The sequence below is a fragment of the Cololabis saira genome, chromosome 5, assembly GCF_033807715.1.
Source record: "Cololabis saira isolate AMF1-May2022 chromosome 5, fColSai1.1, whole genome shotgun sequence".
Taxonomy (NCBI): Eukaryota; Metazoa; Chordata; class Actinopteri; order Beloniformes; family Belonidae; genus Cololabis; species Cololabis saira.
In genome coordinates, this window is record NC_084591.1 from 26,924,981 (window position 1) to 26,941,132 (window position 16,152).

At 43.0% G+C, this 16,152-nt stretch overlaps 1 protein-coding gene across 3 annotated transcripts in view; it reads right to left on the reverse strand.

Annotated features, from left to right (window-relative positions):
* The window catches only part of LOC133443995 (neural-cadherin-like), a 119,689-nt gene that overhangs the window by 21,614 nt on the left and 81,923 nt on the right, over positions 1–16,152 (reverse strand). For all 3 annotated transcript variants that reach the window (XM_061721402.1, XM_061721401.1, XM_061721403.1), the window contains exons 17-25: positions 15,713–15,996; positions 13,583–15,191; positions 12,606–12,699; positions 11,680–11,864; positions 10,579–10,808; positions 9,915–10,192; positions 7,158–7,372; positions 1,359–1,486; positions 1,094–1,221 (exon numbers count right to left, since the gene is read on the reverse strand). In XM_061721402.1, coding sequence (XP_061577386.1) covers positions 1,094–1,221; positions 1,359–1,486; positions 7,158–7,372; positions 9,915–10,192; positions 10,579–10,808; positions 11,680–11,864; positions 12,606–12,699; positions 13,583–15,191; positions 15,713–15,996 — 3,151 coding nt within the window. The remainder of the gene's footprint in view (positions 1–1,093; positions 1,222–1,358; positions 1,487–7,157; positions 7,373–9,914; positions 10,193–10,578; positions 10,809–11,679; positions 11,865–12,605; positions 12,700–13,582; positions 15,192–15,712; positions 15,997–16,152) is intronic.

Consider the following 16,152-nt stretch of genomic DNA (forward strand, 5'->3'; position numbering starts at 1 on the left):
TCCCAAATAAATGTTAGGCAATCACTGCGTAATCAGTTTCCTTACTTGTTGACCAAGTCAACTTGGTGTTGTCACCAAATGAAACACACACAAAACATTTTAGTCAGTCCACTGCCAGATTCTTTTAAACATACTTCCAATCGGCAATATTATATTAAGTTCTGTAATATCGACCCCCTAAATCTGAATAAAGAGAGATCGTTATTTTCCCATATACAAAATTGTAAGCCACCGTTGGATTCAGACAGGGTCAGTATGTGCCATGCATCAACTTTGGTGGGAAACAGAGTAAACGGAAGAAAACACGATTAGATGAGCCCTGTTTTACAGCGGCTTTGCTCTGCTCTCCGTGTGACCTCACGTCCCACCGGAAGGGTTTCAAAAGCGTCCAGATTCTCTATTCTTATGCTTTACTCCCAGCAAGCTCAGTCTGCTGTGTGTAAATGGGTGTTGCTTAGCCTTGGCTGAGCACAATATTAAACTTAATCCACCATCATTAACTAGTATGGCGTGACTCGCGGCAGCAGGTGTGGTGCAGCCGTGTCACAGCGCATTTGTGCCCAGCCAGACCTACAGTAGGTCTCAGGTTTGTGGAGCTACAGCGAAGCCCCCAGAAGACTCCCAGGGCAAATTCAAGTCCCTAATCGTTATTTACTAAAAAAACAAAAAAAAAACTGTTGTCTGTCGGTCCATCCATCCATCCATCCATCCATCCATCCATCCATCCATCCATCCATCCATCCATCCATCCATCCATCCATCCATCCATCCATCCATCCATCCATCCATCCATCCATCCATCCATCCATCCATCCATCCATCCATCCATCCATCCATCCATCCATGCATCCATCCATCCATCCACTACAGTATACTGCTTAATCCTGCACAGGGTCTCCGGTACAAACAGTTGTAACCATGTTTATTCATACCTGCGCTGCTAGTGTTCGCTGAAAATACTGTTTTATGTATTATTTATCATATGAGCTAGTCCTGGGGGCTTATTATAACTGGGTCCATTTAAATTCAGAGGAACCACTTGGTTTTTGTAATGGTGTGGTGTTATTCTGTTTAATTTAACTATTAATCTTACTTGTTTCTGTTGGGTGTGACCCCTCGGATTTCACAAGATGAGCGGTCCTCCGTCATCGCCCATGACGCCACACCTTCTGTCTCCATGATGATAGCGCTGGAGCATCGATCCAGAGTGAAGCGCACTTCCTTTAAATCGGGGGAAGGTGGAGAGAAAGGTCATCACTGCTGCAACTTCTGAACTTGAGCCTCTGCTCTAATCAGACATTGTGCAGGCAGGGAGAACAAATCATGAGTGGGGTTTGGCATGAATTAACTTCTCTTACTTTACTGTTGCTCCTCACATCGAGGCGATGCCAGCGTCTATCTGCCACCCCGATGTTATTTGTTAACTGGAGGACCAGGGTCCCGGAACCGTGGTTGATTTTAAGGCTCGGTGTTCCACCAATCAGCTCTGTGGAGGATAGTTATCACAATGAACACTATCAACTCTAAAGGTTATTGGGAAAAATAAAACAACTGCAACTCTAAAAAAAACAAACAAACAAATCTTTGCAGTCATGCATGATAAGGAGCCGGTTAAGTTATTGGCAGACATGTCGATGACTGAATCAACAGGAGATATGATGAAATGCATTGAAAACTTATAACAGAGAAATTAATAAGGGTAGGATATAAATAACGATTTTCTGTTAGCAAGACAAAATCTCAAAAAATCTATAAAAATGCATCCGACCTCAAAACACAACAGAATTAGAGATGATTATACAACGCAACAGAGATGGATCATTTGAAAAAATATTGTCTTATTGACATCAGAAATGTGTGAAAAATACAACATGTATTCTTGGCTGTCAAACTTAAAAGGAGCAACATTGGCTCCATGGAATATCCTGTAATGATGATGCAGATCCTGACAAGTTCTTGGTTTACTGTCACAACTTTTCTTGGAATGCACGGATGAATGTGATGAAGAACAAAACAGGACAATACATTAAGGCAGCACAAAGGAACTTTTGCAGTTTTTAGCTTAGAAGATCCACTGTGGCATTAAGTCTCTTTTACAACACCCATGTGAGATCCACTCTTGTTTATGTCACGCCCACTTTCTCCTTCGTCATTACTTTCTTCAGCCTCATGCAAATGATGTGCAGTACCTCTTTTCTCTGCAGTTTTATTGCTGCTAACGTGCACATGCACAGTTGTCACAAGAGACAACCAGGACAAGAGTCCAAAGTTTGGGTGGTTTTTGCCAGTTACATGTACAGGAGATGAAATAACGGCATCTGAAGCATTCAGATGACTTAACAAAATCTTAGTGAAGCAACTGTTGCTGCTCAACTAGCTCGGAAGGATCCTAAGATCATTTTGAAACAAATACGAATCATTTTACAGTGGGGAGCAATATTCATGAGATCAAAATATTTTAGACAGGATAGGTTATTTTAGCAAATTCCCCCAAAGGTCAGTGAAAATGAAGAAAAGAAAAAGTGACATCTCAGTCTCCTCAGGCCAAATTCAGTTCACTAGTTGGGGAGAGAAAAAAAAAAGACTTTTCCTTTCTAAAATTAACATGGCAGGTTTACAAAGTTTTATCAGAAAATCAAAAAATGTCCTTTGGTAAGGCAAGACCAAAGTTGTGATATTTGGCCATAATGTACAGCATGACATATGTCAAAAAAAGAAAACACAGCTTAACAGCAGCAACATTCATCCCAAGTATCAAGCATGGTGATGGAGGGATGATGATTACACTCTTTTGTTTTTTGAGGCATGGGATCTACTGTATATGCACCTTGCTGTCATTGAGTTGAGCATGAACTCTTCTATATATCAGAGTATTCTAGTTGCAAATATGAAACCATTTACCCAAAGCTTAATCCTCACTTTCATTTTAGGTTGTGTTGATATCTATGCAACATGACAATGATTGTAAGCACACCAGAAAGGCATCAGCATGACTGAGTTATAGAAGGTGCTGCAGCGGCCCACAGCTCAACCTATAATTCGGGACAGCGTTGCTCATGACGCAGCTTCCTGGAGCAACTTTTCAATTGTGACAAGCTTTTACATTTGTTTTTTTTTTGTAGTTTTTCAACATAGTCTTTTAAGTGATATAATTGATTTTCTGGAGTTATTTTCATGCTGTGGTGCTTGAGGAATTACCTTCATTACTTTTTTATTTTTACCACCTGTTGTGATGAATAAACCATTGCAACAAACAAGTTGTTTACAAGCGGGAGCAGCTGATCGAGATATCAAGACGCCCAATTATATCCAGACTCTCAGTCTGGGTACCTCCCGCACAACTGAGGCGGAGACGTTGTGGATGTAGAGCAGGAGCAAAGCGGACGTCCTGCTCTCGGTAAGGCGGATCATGTTCTGGTCTTTCTCTCCTCCACCTACAAACTCATCATCTGGAAGTCACCTGTGACCAATAGGAGTGTTAAGAGGTGGTCACAGGAAGCTCATGAAACTCTGAAGATGTGTGAGGGACTGAGACAGACTGGGATGCATTCTGTGAGCCACGTGGAGAAGACATTAGTGCCATGGCTGAGTGCATGACTGACTATATTTACTTCTGTGTGGACAACATCTTTCCCACTAGAACAGTGAAGTGCTTCCCCAATAATAAACCCTGGATCACCAGTGACCTGAAAGAGCTCCTTTCAGCTGTCTCATCTTCCACCTCAGTTGTGGATCTTAATGCTGTTCCATTTTTGTCTCCTACCACATCATGAGATGATGGGCCTCCCTCCACCTCCTGTTCAGTCTCTAGCAGTCCGGTGAAGAGGCAACTGGAGAGACTGAACAGGAATAAGGCTTCAGGTCTGGATGGAGTCAACCCCAGAGGTGTGAAAGCCTCCATCAGGACAGGGTACGCAGGATTCTACATACCCTGCTCTTCAACCTCAGCCTTAGCCAGGAGAAAGTTCCAGTGCTGAGGAAGATATCCTGCCTTGTTCCAGTACCAAATCTTCTCCTAATGACTATAGACCCGTATTCCTAACATCGTGCATCATGAAAGTCCTGGAGAGACTGTGATTGGCAAACAAGCACCTTCCAGGACACCCTCCAGTTTGCTTATAGGTGTGGGGTCAGTGTTGAAAATCTCACCATGCATCTGTTTTAACGAGCCCAAAGTCATCTTGATAAAGCAGGCAGCACTGTGAGGTTCATGTCCTTTGATTTCTCCAATACATTTAACACCACCCAGCCTGCATTGCGACTTAAAAACTCCAGAAGAGACAGATGGACGCCTCCACAATCACCTGGTTTACTGACTACCGAACAAACAGACCACAGTTTGGTTGTGTGTCTGACTAAGATGTCAGCAGCACAGGAGCACCACAGGGGTCTGTACTCTCACCACTCCTCTTCACGATTTACAGCTCAGACTTCCAGTACTTCCAGAAGTGAGAGTCCTGTCATTTCCAGAAATACTCAAATAACTCTGCAGTTGCGGGGCGTATCAGTGATGGACAAGAGTACAGAGAACCAGTTGACCATTTTATGGCAAGGTGTGGGAACAATCATCTTGTGAAAAAGACAAAGGAGATGATTGTGGATTTTAGGAGAGCGAGGATTAAGTCAGATCATTTTTCATCATGGGACAAGAACTGGAGGGCTATATATACCACCATATTCACCTGGACAGCGACTGGACCGGAGATCCAACACTGATGCTTTTACAAGAAAGGACAGAGTAAACGTTACTTCTTAAGGAAGCTAAGGTCCTTCAGAATTAGTTGCAGGATGTTGTATATCATTTTTTAAGTCTGTTTTGGAGAGTCCAATCACATCTGCAGTCATCTGTTGGCATCACAGCCAGTGACTTAAAGAAACTGAACAATCTGATAAAGAAGGGTGGCTCTGTTCTGAAGCCCCTGGAGCTGATTGTGCGAAGAAGGATACTTCAGAAAATGAAGATGATCATCGACAACCCTGAGCATCCTCTTTACGACACAGTGATTCAGCAATGGAGAGTCTTCAGTCAGAGGCTTCGTCAGAGATGCTGCAACACAGACCGCCACAGGAGAGCCTTCCTGCCGACAGCAGCACTAACCCTCTACAATGAATCTCTGAAGAGACTTAAATCATGGCTACTGCAACAATGAATTGTCCTTCTGGGATTAATAAAGTTTTTTTGAATTTTAATTTTGTATTGAATTTGAACCCAACTGAGACACTGTACTTGGGCTCTAAGAGCGATGTACATAAATCAATAACCATAAATGTAAAGCACTGAAACTACATCCTAAAGGCAAAGGAAACATTTCTCCACAGCAACATTAGATAATATCATACAGAACTACTTCAGATTATTGCTGCTGCTGCTAAGGGTGGTTTTATAAGTTTGAGACTCATAGGTTGAATTTAGTTTTCCATGTGCTGCATCAGATGTATTTTGGTTTGGTTTTTGCTATATGAATAATGACACAATGCAGCGCTTTCTCATCTGAGGTCACAATTGCATAATAATCTATACAAGACCCATATCATTTCTTTATTTGTAAATGTTATTGTGTCATTATATATGTTGAACAGTTTCCGCCAATAGTATTTGAGAGTTAATATTATGGATACTATGGAAATAAATCACTCATTGCGGTGTTCTTTTTATTTATTTTTGCATGAAATGTGCTAAATGAGACATGGTGTTTTGCAAAGTGTTGCTAGAAGATGAAGACGGAAGAGCTCATGTTCACCACCAGTAGGAAATATGACTTCATTTTTTGATTTTGTTGGGGAAGAAATATGAAAGGAATTATATTTTTCTAATATGAATTGCGTATAGCTACGAAGAGTCTTTCCAGAACTATGTCTCTACATTTCAAATATCTGGACATGTTACCATAAAAGTCTACCCCGGGTGATTGTTCACTGGATTTGATCATCGTCACGCTGGCGTAATCAAATTAAACGACTGGTTCTGCATGGTACAGGCTGTAAAGTAACACCTAAACATTGTAAATTTGCATATATAGATAATTACATTAAAACATGCCTAAAAAACGCCTGTTTTTTTTGTTTTCTTTTCCTTAAATACACTTAATTGAACATTTGTATATCTTCATATGCAATATAAAATTCTGATCTTTATTAACCTTTGTTATGTATTTCCACATATGTCATAGAAAAAAGGTCCTACTTCTTTTTGTGTTTTTTTCAAATTGTACATTTTGGAGTATACAGTCTACACAGTAAGTATATTTTGGAAACTAACTATAAGGTCCAATGGGGAAGATTGTGCTGAAAAATAAAAGGATACCAAAGTTGCAATGGTAAACATAAATGTAATGGGATATATGAAGTCAAAACCAAAGTAGCCCAAAACAGCCATAAAGACAAGGGCCTCCGAGGGTTAATGGGTCAAGTTTGTGCCAGGAGAAACCAGCTTTGCAGTTTAAATGCATCAAAGGGAAACACATTTACAGGATGATGTTGATGACCCTGTGAGGATCAAAAGACCCATTGATTTTATGGACTTTCCAATCAAGTAATGGGCCAGACTTTAAAATGTACAAGCCTGCAGACTCTGTCCATTAAGACGGGAGACACTAAAGTGACTGGGGATGAGAAAGTCACATTTATGTACATTACAGATGCTTTCTCTCAAATAAATGGAATCATAACCATTTTTTCTCCCATTTCACCACAAATGTGCATCACATACTGATGGTCAAATTTCACAGATTGAAGGGCAGAGGAAAAAAGTAATGTGCAGATTCAAGCCCTACGCCCGATTCGTCCAGGACCAGTAGTACCTCATAATAATAACCGTGAATATAAAGAGCTGTTTTCATAATAATAAGTACCATTACAAATCACCTGAATTTCACAGGTTATATTAATTTTATGCGAATTAGATTTCAGCTGCGCTTTTACAGGGATTTGTTTAGATGTAACTTTTAAATGCAATGTAGTTTTTACAGTATTTTCAAGTTAATAAAAAGGAAATAACAACTTTACCTCATAGTTTCAGCTGCTTATATGATGAACTTTTACTCAGCAATTAAAAACACAAATTTAAGTTACAATATCTCAATATTGTAACTTAATTATGTACCAAGAGCCTTTGAAGGCTCTTGGTACATATCTAATTATCCAGACTTTGTCTTTACCTATTGCTAGGTAGTCCTCGTTATCCCCTGGTAGAAGAGTTGCCACTGGGCCTGCATACAGCAGCAGTCCGTCATCTTCCTCCGTCATAAACTCCAGTGAAAGATGGCTATCAAAGCATGGTCTTATGGGAGGAAGCCAGGCATAACCGTTTCCGAGGAAACTAAGTCTTGTCTGCTGACAATCTGGCCCCTCAAGCTGTGGTGGGCAGAGGCACCTGTGGCACACAAGAGTCAGAAATTGAGGAAAATCAGGACAAAACAAAAGGAAATAAACAATCAGCGTCTTGCAGTTTTGAGCTTAGAGAAATCCTCTTATTGTCAAATCTTGGGTGTACGTGACAGTCTTGTTGATTCCCGGAGGCACAAGCCTGACTTTGCTTCGACACGCCGGCTGTCAACAGCCAGCGAGAACAGTGCTTTTATCAATTGTTTGAATTAGCGACGAAGCCCTGAATATTCAGCACTACATTAAATCAATTAGCTATGAACACAACATTACTGCAGTCTATTCTTTATCTATTATAGCTGTCGGAGCTCAACTCCCTGGAGACTGCTCATGCTCAGCACATCACATTCCCTTTGTCAGGAGATAATTAAATCTATTTCTCCCACTTTTCTGTGTGTCGAACCACGGCTGATTTCCTGGACTTATTTTCACTATCATCCCCCCGCCCCCTTCTCAATCTTAAGGTATTACACACTCTGCTAGATTGCCTCCTCTTGTACTTATCTACTTTGATTAGAGCTTTAGTGTTGAGGATCGTTGCCCCTACACAAACTGGAAAATAAATGTGTTTCATGACTCTTTTTAATCTGTTTGTGAAAGGGGACTGTAATGATAAATCTTAATGATCATATAAAGGACTACATAAAGAAAGATACATAAATATATGTGTCATGATCCAAAAGAGTCCATTCAATCACAGTGATGGTGAGACTTGAGGGGACCGGTTGATCTCAACCTGTCCTCTCCACTGCAGGCATGTGAGACAAGCTGGCTTTGCTGATAATGTCAAAGCCATCTATTTTCATGCAGTGTCTGAAGAAGGCTGTTGTGTATCCAGGCTGTAAGGGGCTGTTTCTTCAATCACTGTTTATTGTGCAGAGGGGCAACACACGTCAGGAATACTGATCCATATGCAGCAAAAAAAAAAGAAGGGTGGCTTAGGCTGAGTGAAGCCTTATGCATACATATGCACACGCTAAGCACAGTACCTCACCCTTTCAGTGCTCTTTCATGTGACTCGTGAGAGCAAGGCCAGTCCAAACCAGGGATGGCATAGGGATGTTTTTCTCAGTTCTGACTGACAATATTTTTCTCAGTTCTGACTGACAATATCTGATTAGCTGCTGTCTGCGGTCTCCTGTTGAGCTCCTTCAACAAATGAATTGACCAAAAATTGGATTTTATATGGTTGGGCCGCATTCACATGAGGGCACGTATAGCTCAAACTCAAAGACGGGTTTCTCATGGATTTAAAATTGCAGCAATTGCAGATAATTTAAAAGATAATGAAAAAAAAAGGAGGGAAAAAAAGGATCTGTACGTGTTGTCGCTAAAGCGTAGGCCTTTGACAAACTTGCATATGTAAATGGAACAAATGAGATTTTGAGAAGTTGTGAGCCTAGAGGGGGGCAGATTTAAAATAATCCCTTTGCCCTATATTTATTTAATCTGGGCATTAGTGTCTGCATAAAATGAAGTGCATGCATTTTTCCTGCCAAAGACACTCGCAAAGACCTTTACACTTGAAGGTGAGGACCTTTAAACTGACCACTGGCATTTATCAATATTTACGGTTAATATTTAAAGCACTGGGCAATAACCTTGACAGTGAGACTTTATAATTTACTAGTGAATTTTACAAAATACAGCTCACTGAGGCGGAAAATTTACAGGGTGTGAACCTGGAAAAGCACATTGAAACATCTTGGTGAGTTAAGCTTAGAATAGAAGTACAGAAGCTTTATTGTCACTGTAAAGTGAGGTCCAGTGAACAGCCAGTCTATATTATTGCACAGCGACAGGTTTTCTGTAGTGGTCTCTTCACAGCCATCGGGAAGAAGCTGTGTTTGAGTCTGTTGGTCTCCATAAGTCTGAGCCTGCCAGAGGGGAAAGTGGTGAACAGAAAATGTCCCAGGTGGTGGGACCCACCCATAGCATATCTGAACTACAGTATAGTAGCAGAAGTCAGGAAACACGGCGGGCACGGTGGCGCAGCTGGTAGTGCAGCCACCTCACAGGTTGAAGGTCCCGGGTTCAATTTACTTCCCCCATGACTTCAGCCCCCACACCCTGGGTGGGGTTGGCGAAAGGGTCTTTCTGTGTTGAGTTTGCATGTTCTCCCCGTGTTCCCTCGGATAGCTAATGTGAGCTACCCTCACAAAAACAGGCAGCAGTCCTGGGCTACACACTGCCCCCTCTGGCCAGCCGGGGGCCAGATGGGGTGGGGAGGATCTGGCCCAAATAACGTGATCTACGTCCGGCCAGAGAAGCCCCACCCTGTCTGGTGAAAAGAAGCGGCCTGCTCACTCCTCAGGGTAAGAAGGAGACCTGAGCTCAGTGTGGCCCTCCCAGGGTTGGTAGAGGGAGAGCAATGCCCAGGATTGATTTAGGTAAGAGCACTGGGTGAAAAATGGAAAAAATCTGGGATAAAAAAAATATATATATAAAAAGAGAAAAATAAGTCAGTTCGGTTCTGTTTTTGTATATTTCAAAAGACAACTGCAAATCAAGTCCAACTGCATGCTTCTCACCTGTATCCATTCAGGGTATCGACACATTTTCCTCCATGAAGGCAAGGGTTTCTGGTGTAGGAGGAGCAGGGCTGATGGGTCATTTCTCTGGCCGCACAGCCACACACGGCTGAGGAGGTCACTTTCACCGAGACCAGGGATAAAGCGCCAGAGTCTATCAGCGTGGGCGAGTCGCTGATGCTTAACTGCGTGTAGCAGCCACTGGATGTTTTGCAGTCGGTGCGTGTGCACTCATCCACTTGCACCTGGCTCACATTCGTACGCAAGAGTGACTGCAGCTGCAGCGAGAAGAGGCAAAAGGGAGCAGTAGAGGGAGACAAAAGTGGAACTTGTAACTCCAATTTTAGTAGCAAGTGGTTTACAGTAGTGTAGGAAATACGGAGAGAAGGAAGACATGCAAGAGAGGCGGCTAAGGCCTTCAGCATAAACGTTAAAGTGGCAACATAATCATAATAATGCACTGCTGAAAGGAGGAGTGGAGACTGACAACGACTGAATGAGAGACAAATAGACATGACGGGGTCAGGCAATACAAGACAGAAAGTTGGTGTGGAAATAAAAGGGCAGATAAAAAGCCATGTTTTCTCTTCTCCTAAGGCTTCCAGGTTTATCCCTTGATTTATGAACCCTGATTTATATCAGCTCGACAGGATGCTAGATATACCTTCCTTTTATGTATCGCGAGGACACTGTGCAGTTTTTCTGGGCGCACATAGCCATTATCACTCAGGACGTAGAAATGGATGTCCACGGTTTTCTCCTCTCGGTCTGCGATGCTGAAAATGTTGACACTTCCTGTTCTGACGGACAGGGTTTCAGACAGGAAGTCCCAGAACGCCTCAAGACGTCTCTTCCCCTCGACGTTAGAGTCGATAAACTCTCTCGCTGTAATGCCTTCAGGAGACAAAGAGAATAGAGGCTCATGACAGAAGGAACTACTGACTCGTCAATGACATCCACAGAGTCGATCAAAGTCTACGAAGTTCCTGATTCCATTAGAGCTCGAGATAGTCCAACTTCTCCTTCTATTGATCCATTCCCTCACTGAACCATGCATAAAGTGAATGAATCTTGATGGGCTCTGGTAAAAAAATCATCTGTTTCCTCTCTGAAATAAAGTGAAAGTTTTTAGACTACTGTAAAAAAATATATATTTTTAAGGGCTGAAAAACCCATCACATTTGGGGCGCAGCTTCACAGTTATGCTTGGAGAGCACGAGCAGCCATCTATAATCTCTCATATTTGATAACTGCTTGGAGTCAGAGGCCTTTTAAATGTCGAAAACTTTACCTAACACTTCCAAATTGACCTTTATAAGTTAGATTTGATCTGAGAGACTGTCAGAAAAAAGGGCGAACTTGAGTATAGATTGAGAAGAAGAAAGAAGAAATTATGAAAACACAGCGTGAACAGTTGCTTTGCAATATTTAACAATGTACTTTCTGGGGGAAAAAAAGAAATCTTGACATCCTATTGTTTTTGTGTGAACTGGATTGACAACGTAATAATAGTTTAACGACAAATGCCAATTTTATCAAGTCTGTGACAGATGCCGTCTCTTTCAACAGCCGCTTCAACAAAGACTTCTTTCTTCTTTCTGAAGGATGAGTGGCACAAGGCATCTGACTGAAGGGCCTGTATATCCTTATTTTTCTTCATTCTTTTAGATGAGGCATCACGCAGTGCCTGGGTGCTCCCAAGTATTGGAAATTAACACAGCATTTATGGCATTATGGAGAAAGTCATTGCTTATGTAAAGATTACCTGTCAAGCGCAGCGAGGCAGAAGACAGGATGGCCTTTTCTTCCAGCTCCCTCACATGAACCCTGACTCCCGAGATCACATCAGGCCACACGCCATCAGATACCCCTACCCTCAACCAGTAGCTGCCTGCTGGAGTGCTCTGTCGGATGGCCAGTACTCCAGAGGTCTGGTTCACGCTGAAATACCTGGGAGAAGCAGAGGATGGGACTGTTTTGGTGCAAGATAAAATAAAAATAAACTAAAAGACAAGCAAGTAGTTTTTTTCTTGGATTTGATAAGTAAATATGTGGTTAGTAATACTCAGTTTTACTGCAGTTAAAAAAAATAAATAAGAAAAAATAAGTAAATTAATCAAAGAAACACGCGAGTAACAAAGTCAGTCAAGAAGAAAAATTAAAAAAACAAGTCTGACTTCAAAGGCTCCTAAAAGGGTCTTGATAGTTGTCATAGCAACTGTCAGAAATTGCAATATGAATAAAACAAATATGCAATTGGTATTTCTAATCTGATTATGAAAGTGCGAAGTAGGTCCCTGCTGGACTTTGAACGTGCCCAGACTTTCATCTTTGTGTGTCACGGTGGCTGATTAAGATCTCTAAGTTGGTTTGAATTTCATTGTTGTTTTTTTTGAGAGGAAGCACCCACCGATGATGGCAGTGATTAAAAGTCGGGCATATATTAGAGGCCAGGGAATTCCAACTGAAAAATGGGCGAGTATGCTTCAAGCTGAATGATTCAAAGTCATTGTTGGGGAAATACGGGCTCACTGATCCCACATCATTTTCTATTCCTCAAAGTCTGCGCCTTTGGTGGTTGTTTTGGACCTGCATTGTTGTACAACTATTCCTTTCCTGCACACTAAAAGATCTGTTCACTTGGATTTAAAAAAAACAATCAAAAACTTGCATGTAACAGTGAACTCTTACTTGGCCGCGCTTGTCTCCAGAGTGTAGGTCTTGTTGTCCCAGTCATCTGGATCTGGGGCATACACCTTCCCTAGTACTGCATTTACCATCCTTCCTGTTCAAGGTAACACACACACACACACACACACACACACACACACACACACACACACACACACACACACACACACACACACACACACACACACACACACACACACACACACACACACACACACACACACACACACACACACACACACACACACACACACACACACACACACACACACACACACACACACACACACACAGATTCAGTCTGGACAGAATCTGCTGATGCTAACACTTATCTTTCCGTCCCTCTCTTCTCCTTATCTTGCATTCTTGTGTTCTGTTCTACTTATTATGCTCATAACTGTGGAGTCCCACTGCTGGAATGAATAGGCTCTCACTTCTGCACTTCAGAGAATGTGGGGCTTAAGGAAGTGAGGCTATCTCAGTATGGATTATGTTTTTATCGACCTGCGGCGCAACAGTACTGCAGCCGGGTATACAATGGCAGCATGGATGAGTCACGGTGCTCCTGTTTCCCACAATTACCAAAACTGCCATGTAGCTCTGTGTGGGATCAAAACACTGAGAAGCAAATATACCAAATGAATTTACCTGAAGGGTTAAAACAGGTAAAAGGATATGATGATCAGTGCAATAAACTGATGTTCATATGAGCTTAAGGCATAGCACTGCGAAGGGAACAATATGCTTCAGGCTGGAAAAAGAAGTTGAAATCATTACCATAACAAAACATTGGTTGAATGTAAATGTAAGAGAACAATTATGAATTCCAGACTACACTGAGCAGGTGTAGCAAGGATAACTTTTCCCTCTGAGCTATAGCCTGAGTTTCCCCTCTTCAGTCAACCTTTGCCTGCAGTGCAAACTTCTGTTGAAAAACAAGAAGGAAAGAATAAAATGAGGGGAAGCAAGCAACTCACCCTTGCGGCTTTGCACATAGACATCTTTCTCTCCTGCCTCATGGGTGTTATCATTATGATCGCCAATAGTGATGGTGAGGGTGTTTGTCGCCGTTATCGGCGGAACGCCGCTGTCAATCATTATCACCGGCAGGTGGAACTCGCTCTGCCTTTCCCTATCGAATCTTCGTAGGGTGGTAAGCGTGACAGAGCCATTTCCATGGTCCTGTAGGTGGAAATCAGCAGAATACACCGAGGGCAGAGAGAGAGAGAAAGGAGGCCCATGTTCTGGGGAGTCTCTGTCCACAACGTGAAGCAGAGTGGAGCTCCGGTTGAACCAGACCACTTGAGGTACCGGACCATTCTCCCACAGCACGGGGGTGTAGGCTACCTCCAGCTCGGGCCCGTTGTCATTCACATCTAGTAACGGCAAGTGGACTGTGACACTGCCAGTCAGTGTTGGTGTGCCACGATCCGTCGCCATGACAACCAGCTCATAACCTGCCACCGTCTCCCTATCCAGCGGCTTTGCGACAGTAATGACACCGGCATGGCTGACTGTAAAATGATCGTATGGGTCTGATTGCTGGAGAATGCTGTACAAAACATCCCCATTGGGGCCTGAGTCTGAGTCAGAGGCCACCACCTGTATTATACTGGTTCCTACTTTTACATCCTCGGGCACAGGGGAGAGCAGGTGGGTGCTCGGGGTGAACACAGGGGCATTATCATTTTCATCCTCCACCAGAATCAGACAGTGGATGAGGCTGGAATAGTCGGAGTCTTCCACCTTGATGGTGAGGTTAAATCGCTGCTCCCCAGGCAGCTCAAAGTCCAGCTTTTTCTTCATTCTCAGAGTGCCCGTCTGCTCCAGTCTGTGACTAACCAGGTAGAATCGTTGCTCGGAGTCTCCTGCTACCACACTGAATGACAGCTGTCCATATCTGCCATCGTCGGGGTCCACCGCGCTCAGCTCCAGAAGGGGGGCATCCTCGTGTGTGCTCTCTGGTACACGAGCTCCACAAAAGTCCTCCCTAAACTTTGGCACATGGTCGTTGATGTCCGTTACCACAATAGTAACACTAGCCGTACCTGTCAAACCCCCACCATCCCTGGCCTCCACTACAAGGTGGTGTCTGTCAGTTTCCTCTCGGTCCAGACCCTCTGCCGCCACAGAAATGGTCCCAGTGCTGGAATCAATAGTGAAAAGATCTGCATGGTCCGCGTTACGTGCATTCTCGGTAATCCTGTAGGTGAGGATTGCATTTTGGCCTACAGCTGCGTCGTCAAGATCAACCGCTGTCATTTCTACGACAAATGTTCCAGCAGGGGAGTTCTCTGCCACATTAGTGTTGCAATTATCAGGCGCACACACAAAGGTGGGGGAATTGTCATTGATGTCCCACACGTTGATGATAACATCCGTAAAACCAGTGAGTCCCTCGCCTTCTTCGTCTGTTGCCATGACAACAAAGCGCCAGACAGCACGCTCTTCTCGGTCCATGGTGCGCTGAGCGTACATCTCCCCTGTGATGTCGTTGATCATAAAATGGGAGTCTGCCCCCTGGCCATGAATGGAGTAGCGTATGGCACCCTGGTCCGCATCTTTGTCTGGGTCAGTGGCTGTCACCTGCGGAGATAAAGAAACTTCTAAGCAAAATTGATATTCATTAATCCAGTCAAACCCAAATGAGCCTTTCTGCTTATCTCTTTACAGCCATGATCAAACTCCTCCTTGCTTTGGATTTTGTCAGACAGCCCATTTAAGTGTTTTACTTTTTTTTGACTATCTAAATTAACGGAGAGAGCTCTGATCAGGCATGCTTCTCACAGCTGGCTTGAGTGTGTGTGACAGCCTTACTGCTAAATTTCCCCTCACAAAATCCATCACTGCTATCTCTGTAATTTAGTGGAATTAAAATTCAAACAAGGTAAAACGCTAGAAAACGGATAGACTGAAATGAAATGTCAGAAAGGGCAGTTGCACATGCCACTCAGCTGCCATACAGTAAACCTGCACCGAGATCAAAGTTTGGAAGGGTGTTGATTTAAAAAAATAAATAAAATAGAGGATATATGCAGATGTATTGATTACAGTAATTACAGGAAACCAGTGCAAACATTTATATGGTAATGCTTCCAGACTCTCACCTGCAAGACAAACACAGGTGACCCATCGAGCTCCTCTGTGACGGATCCATAGTACTCATTCATGGAAAACACAGGTGCCTCGTCGTTCTTATTAACCACAGTCACTACAACGGCGGCATAGTCCTCCCATTTCCCATCTGAGGCGAGCACCAGCAGCTTGTACCTCTTTTGCTTCTCATAGTCCAGTGGCTGTGCAATAAAGATCGTCCCAACTTCCGGCTCAATGTCGAACACACCACCTTTGTTGCCAGATGTTATCTGGTAGCGGAGCTTTGCATTGGCCCCTATGGCAGGAATTACAAATGGCATGGTAAGGAATGTCTGGGCTAACTTTAATAATGCATCTGCATCAACAGCAGAGTGCTTTTTAAATGACCATCTCAATGCTGAATACTTCAATGTTGTACATTATCTTGCTGCTTTCATGGAACACCAGAAAG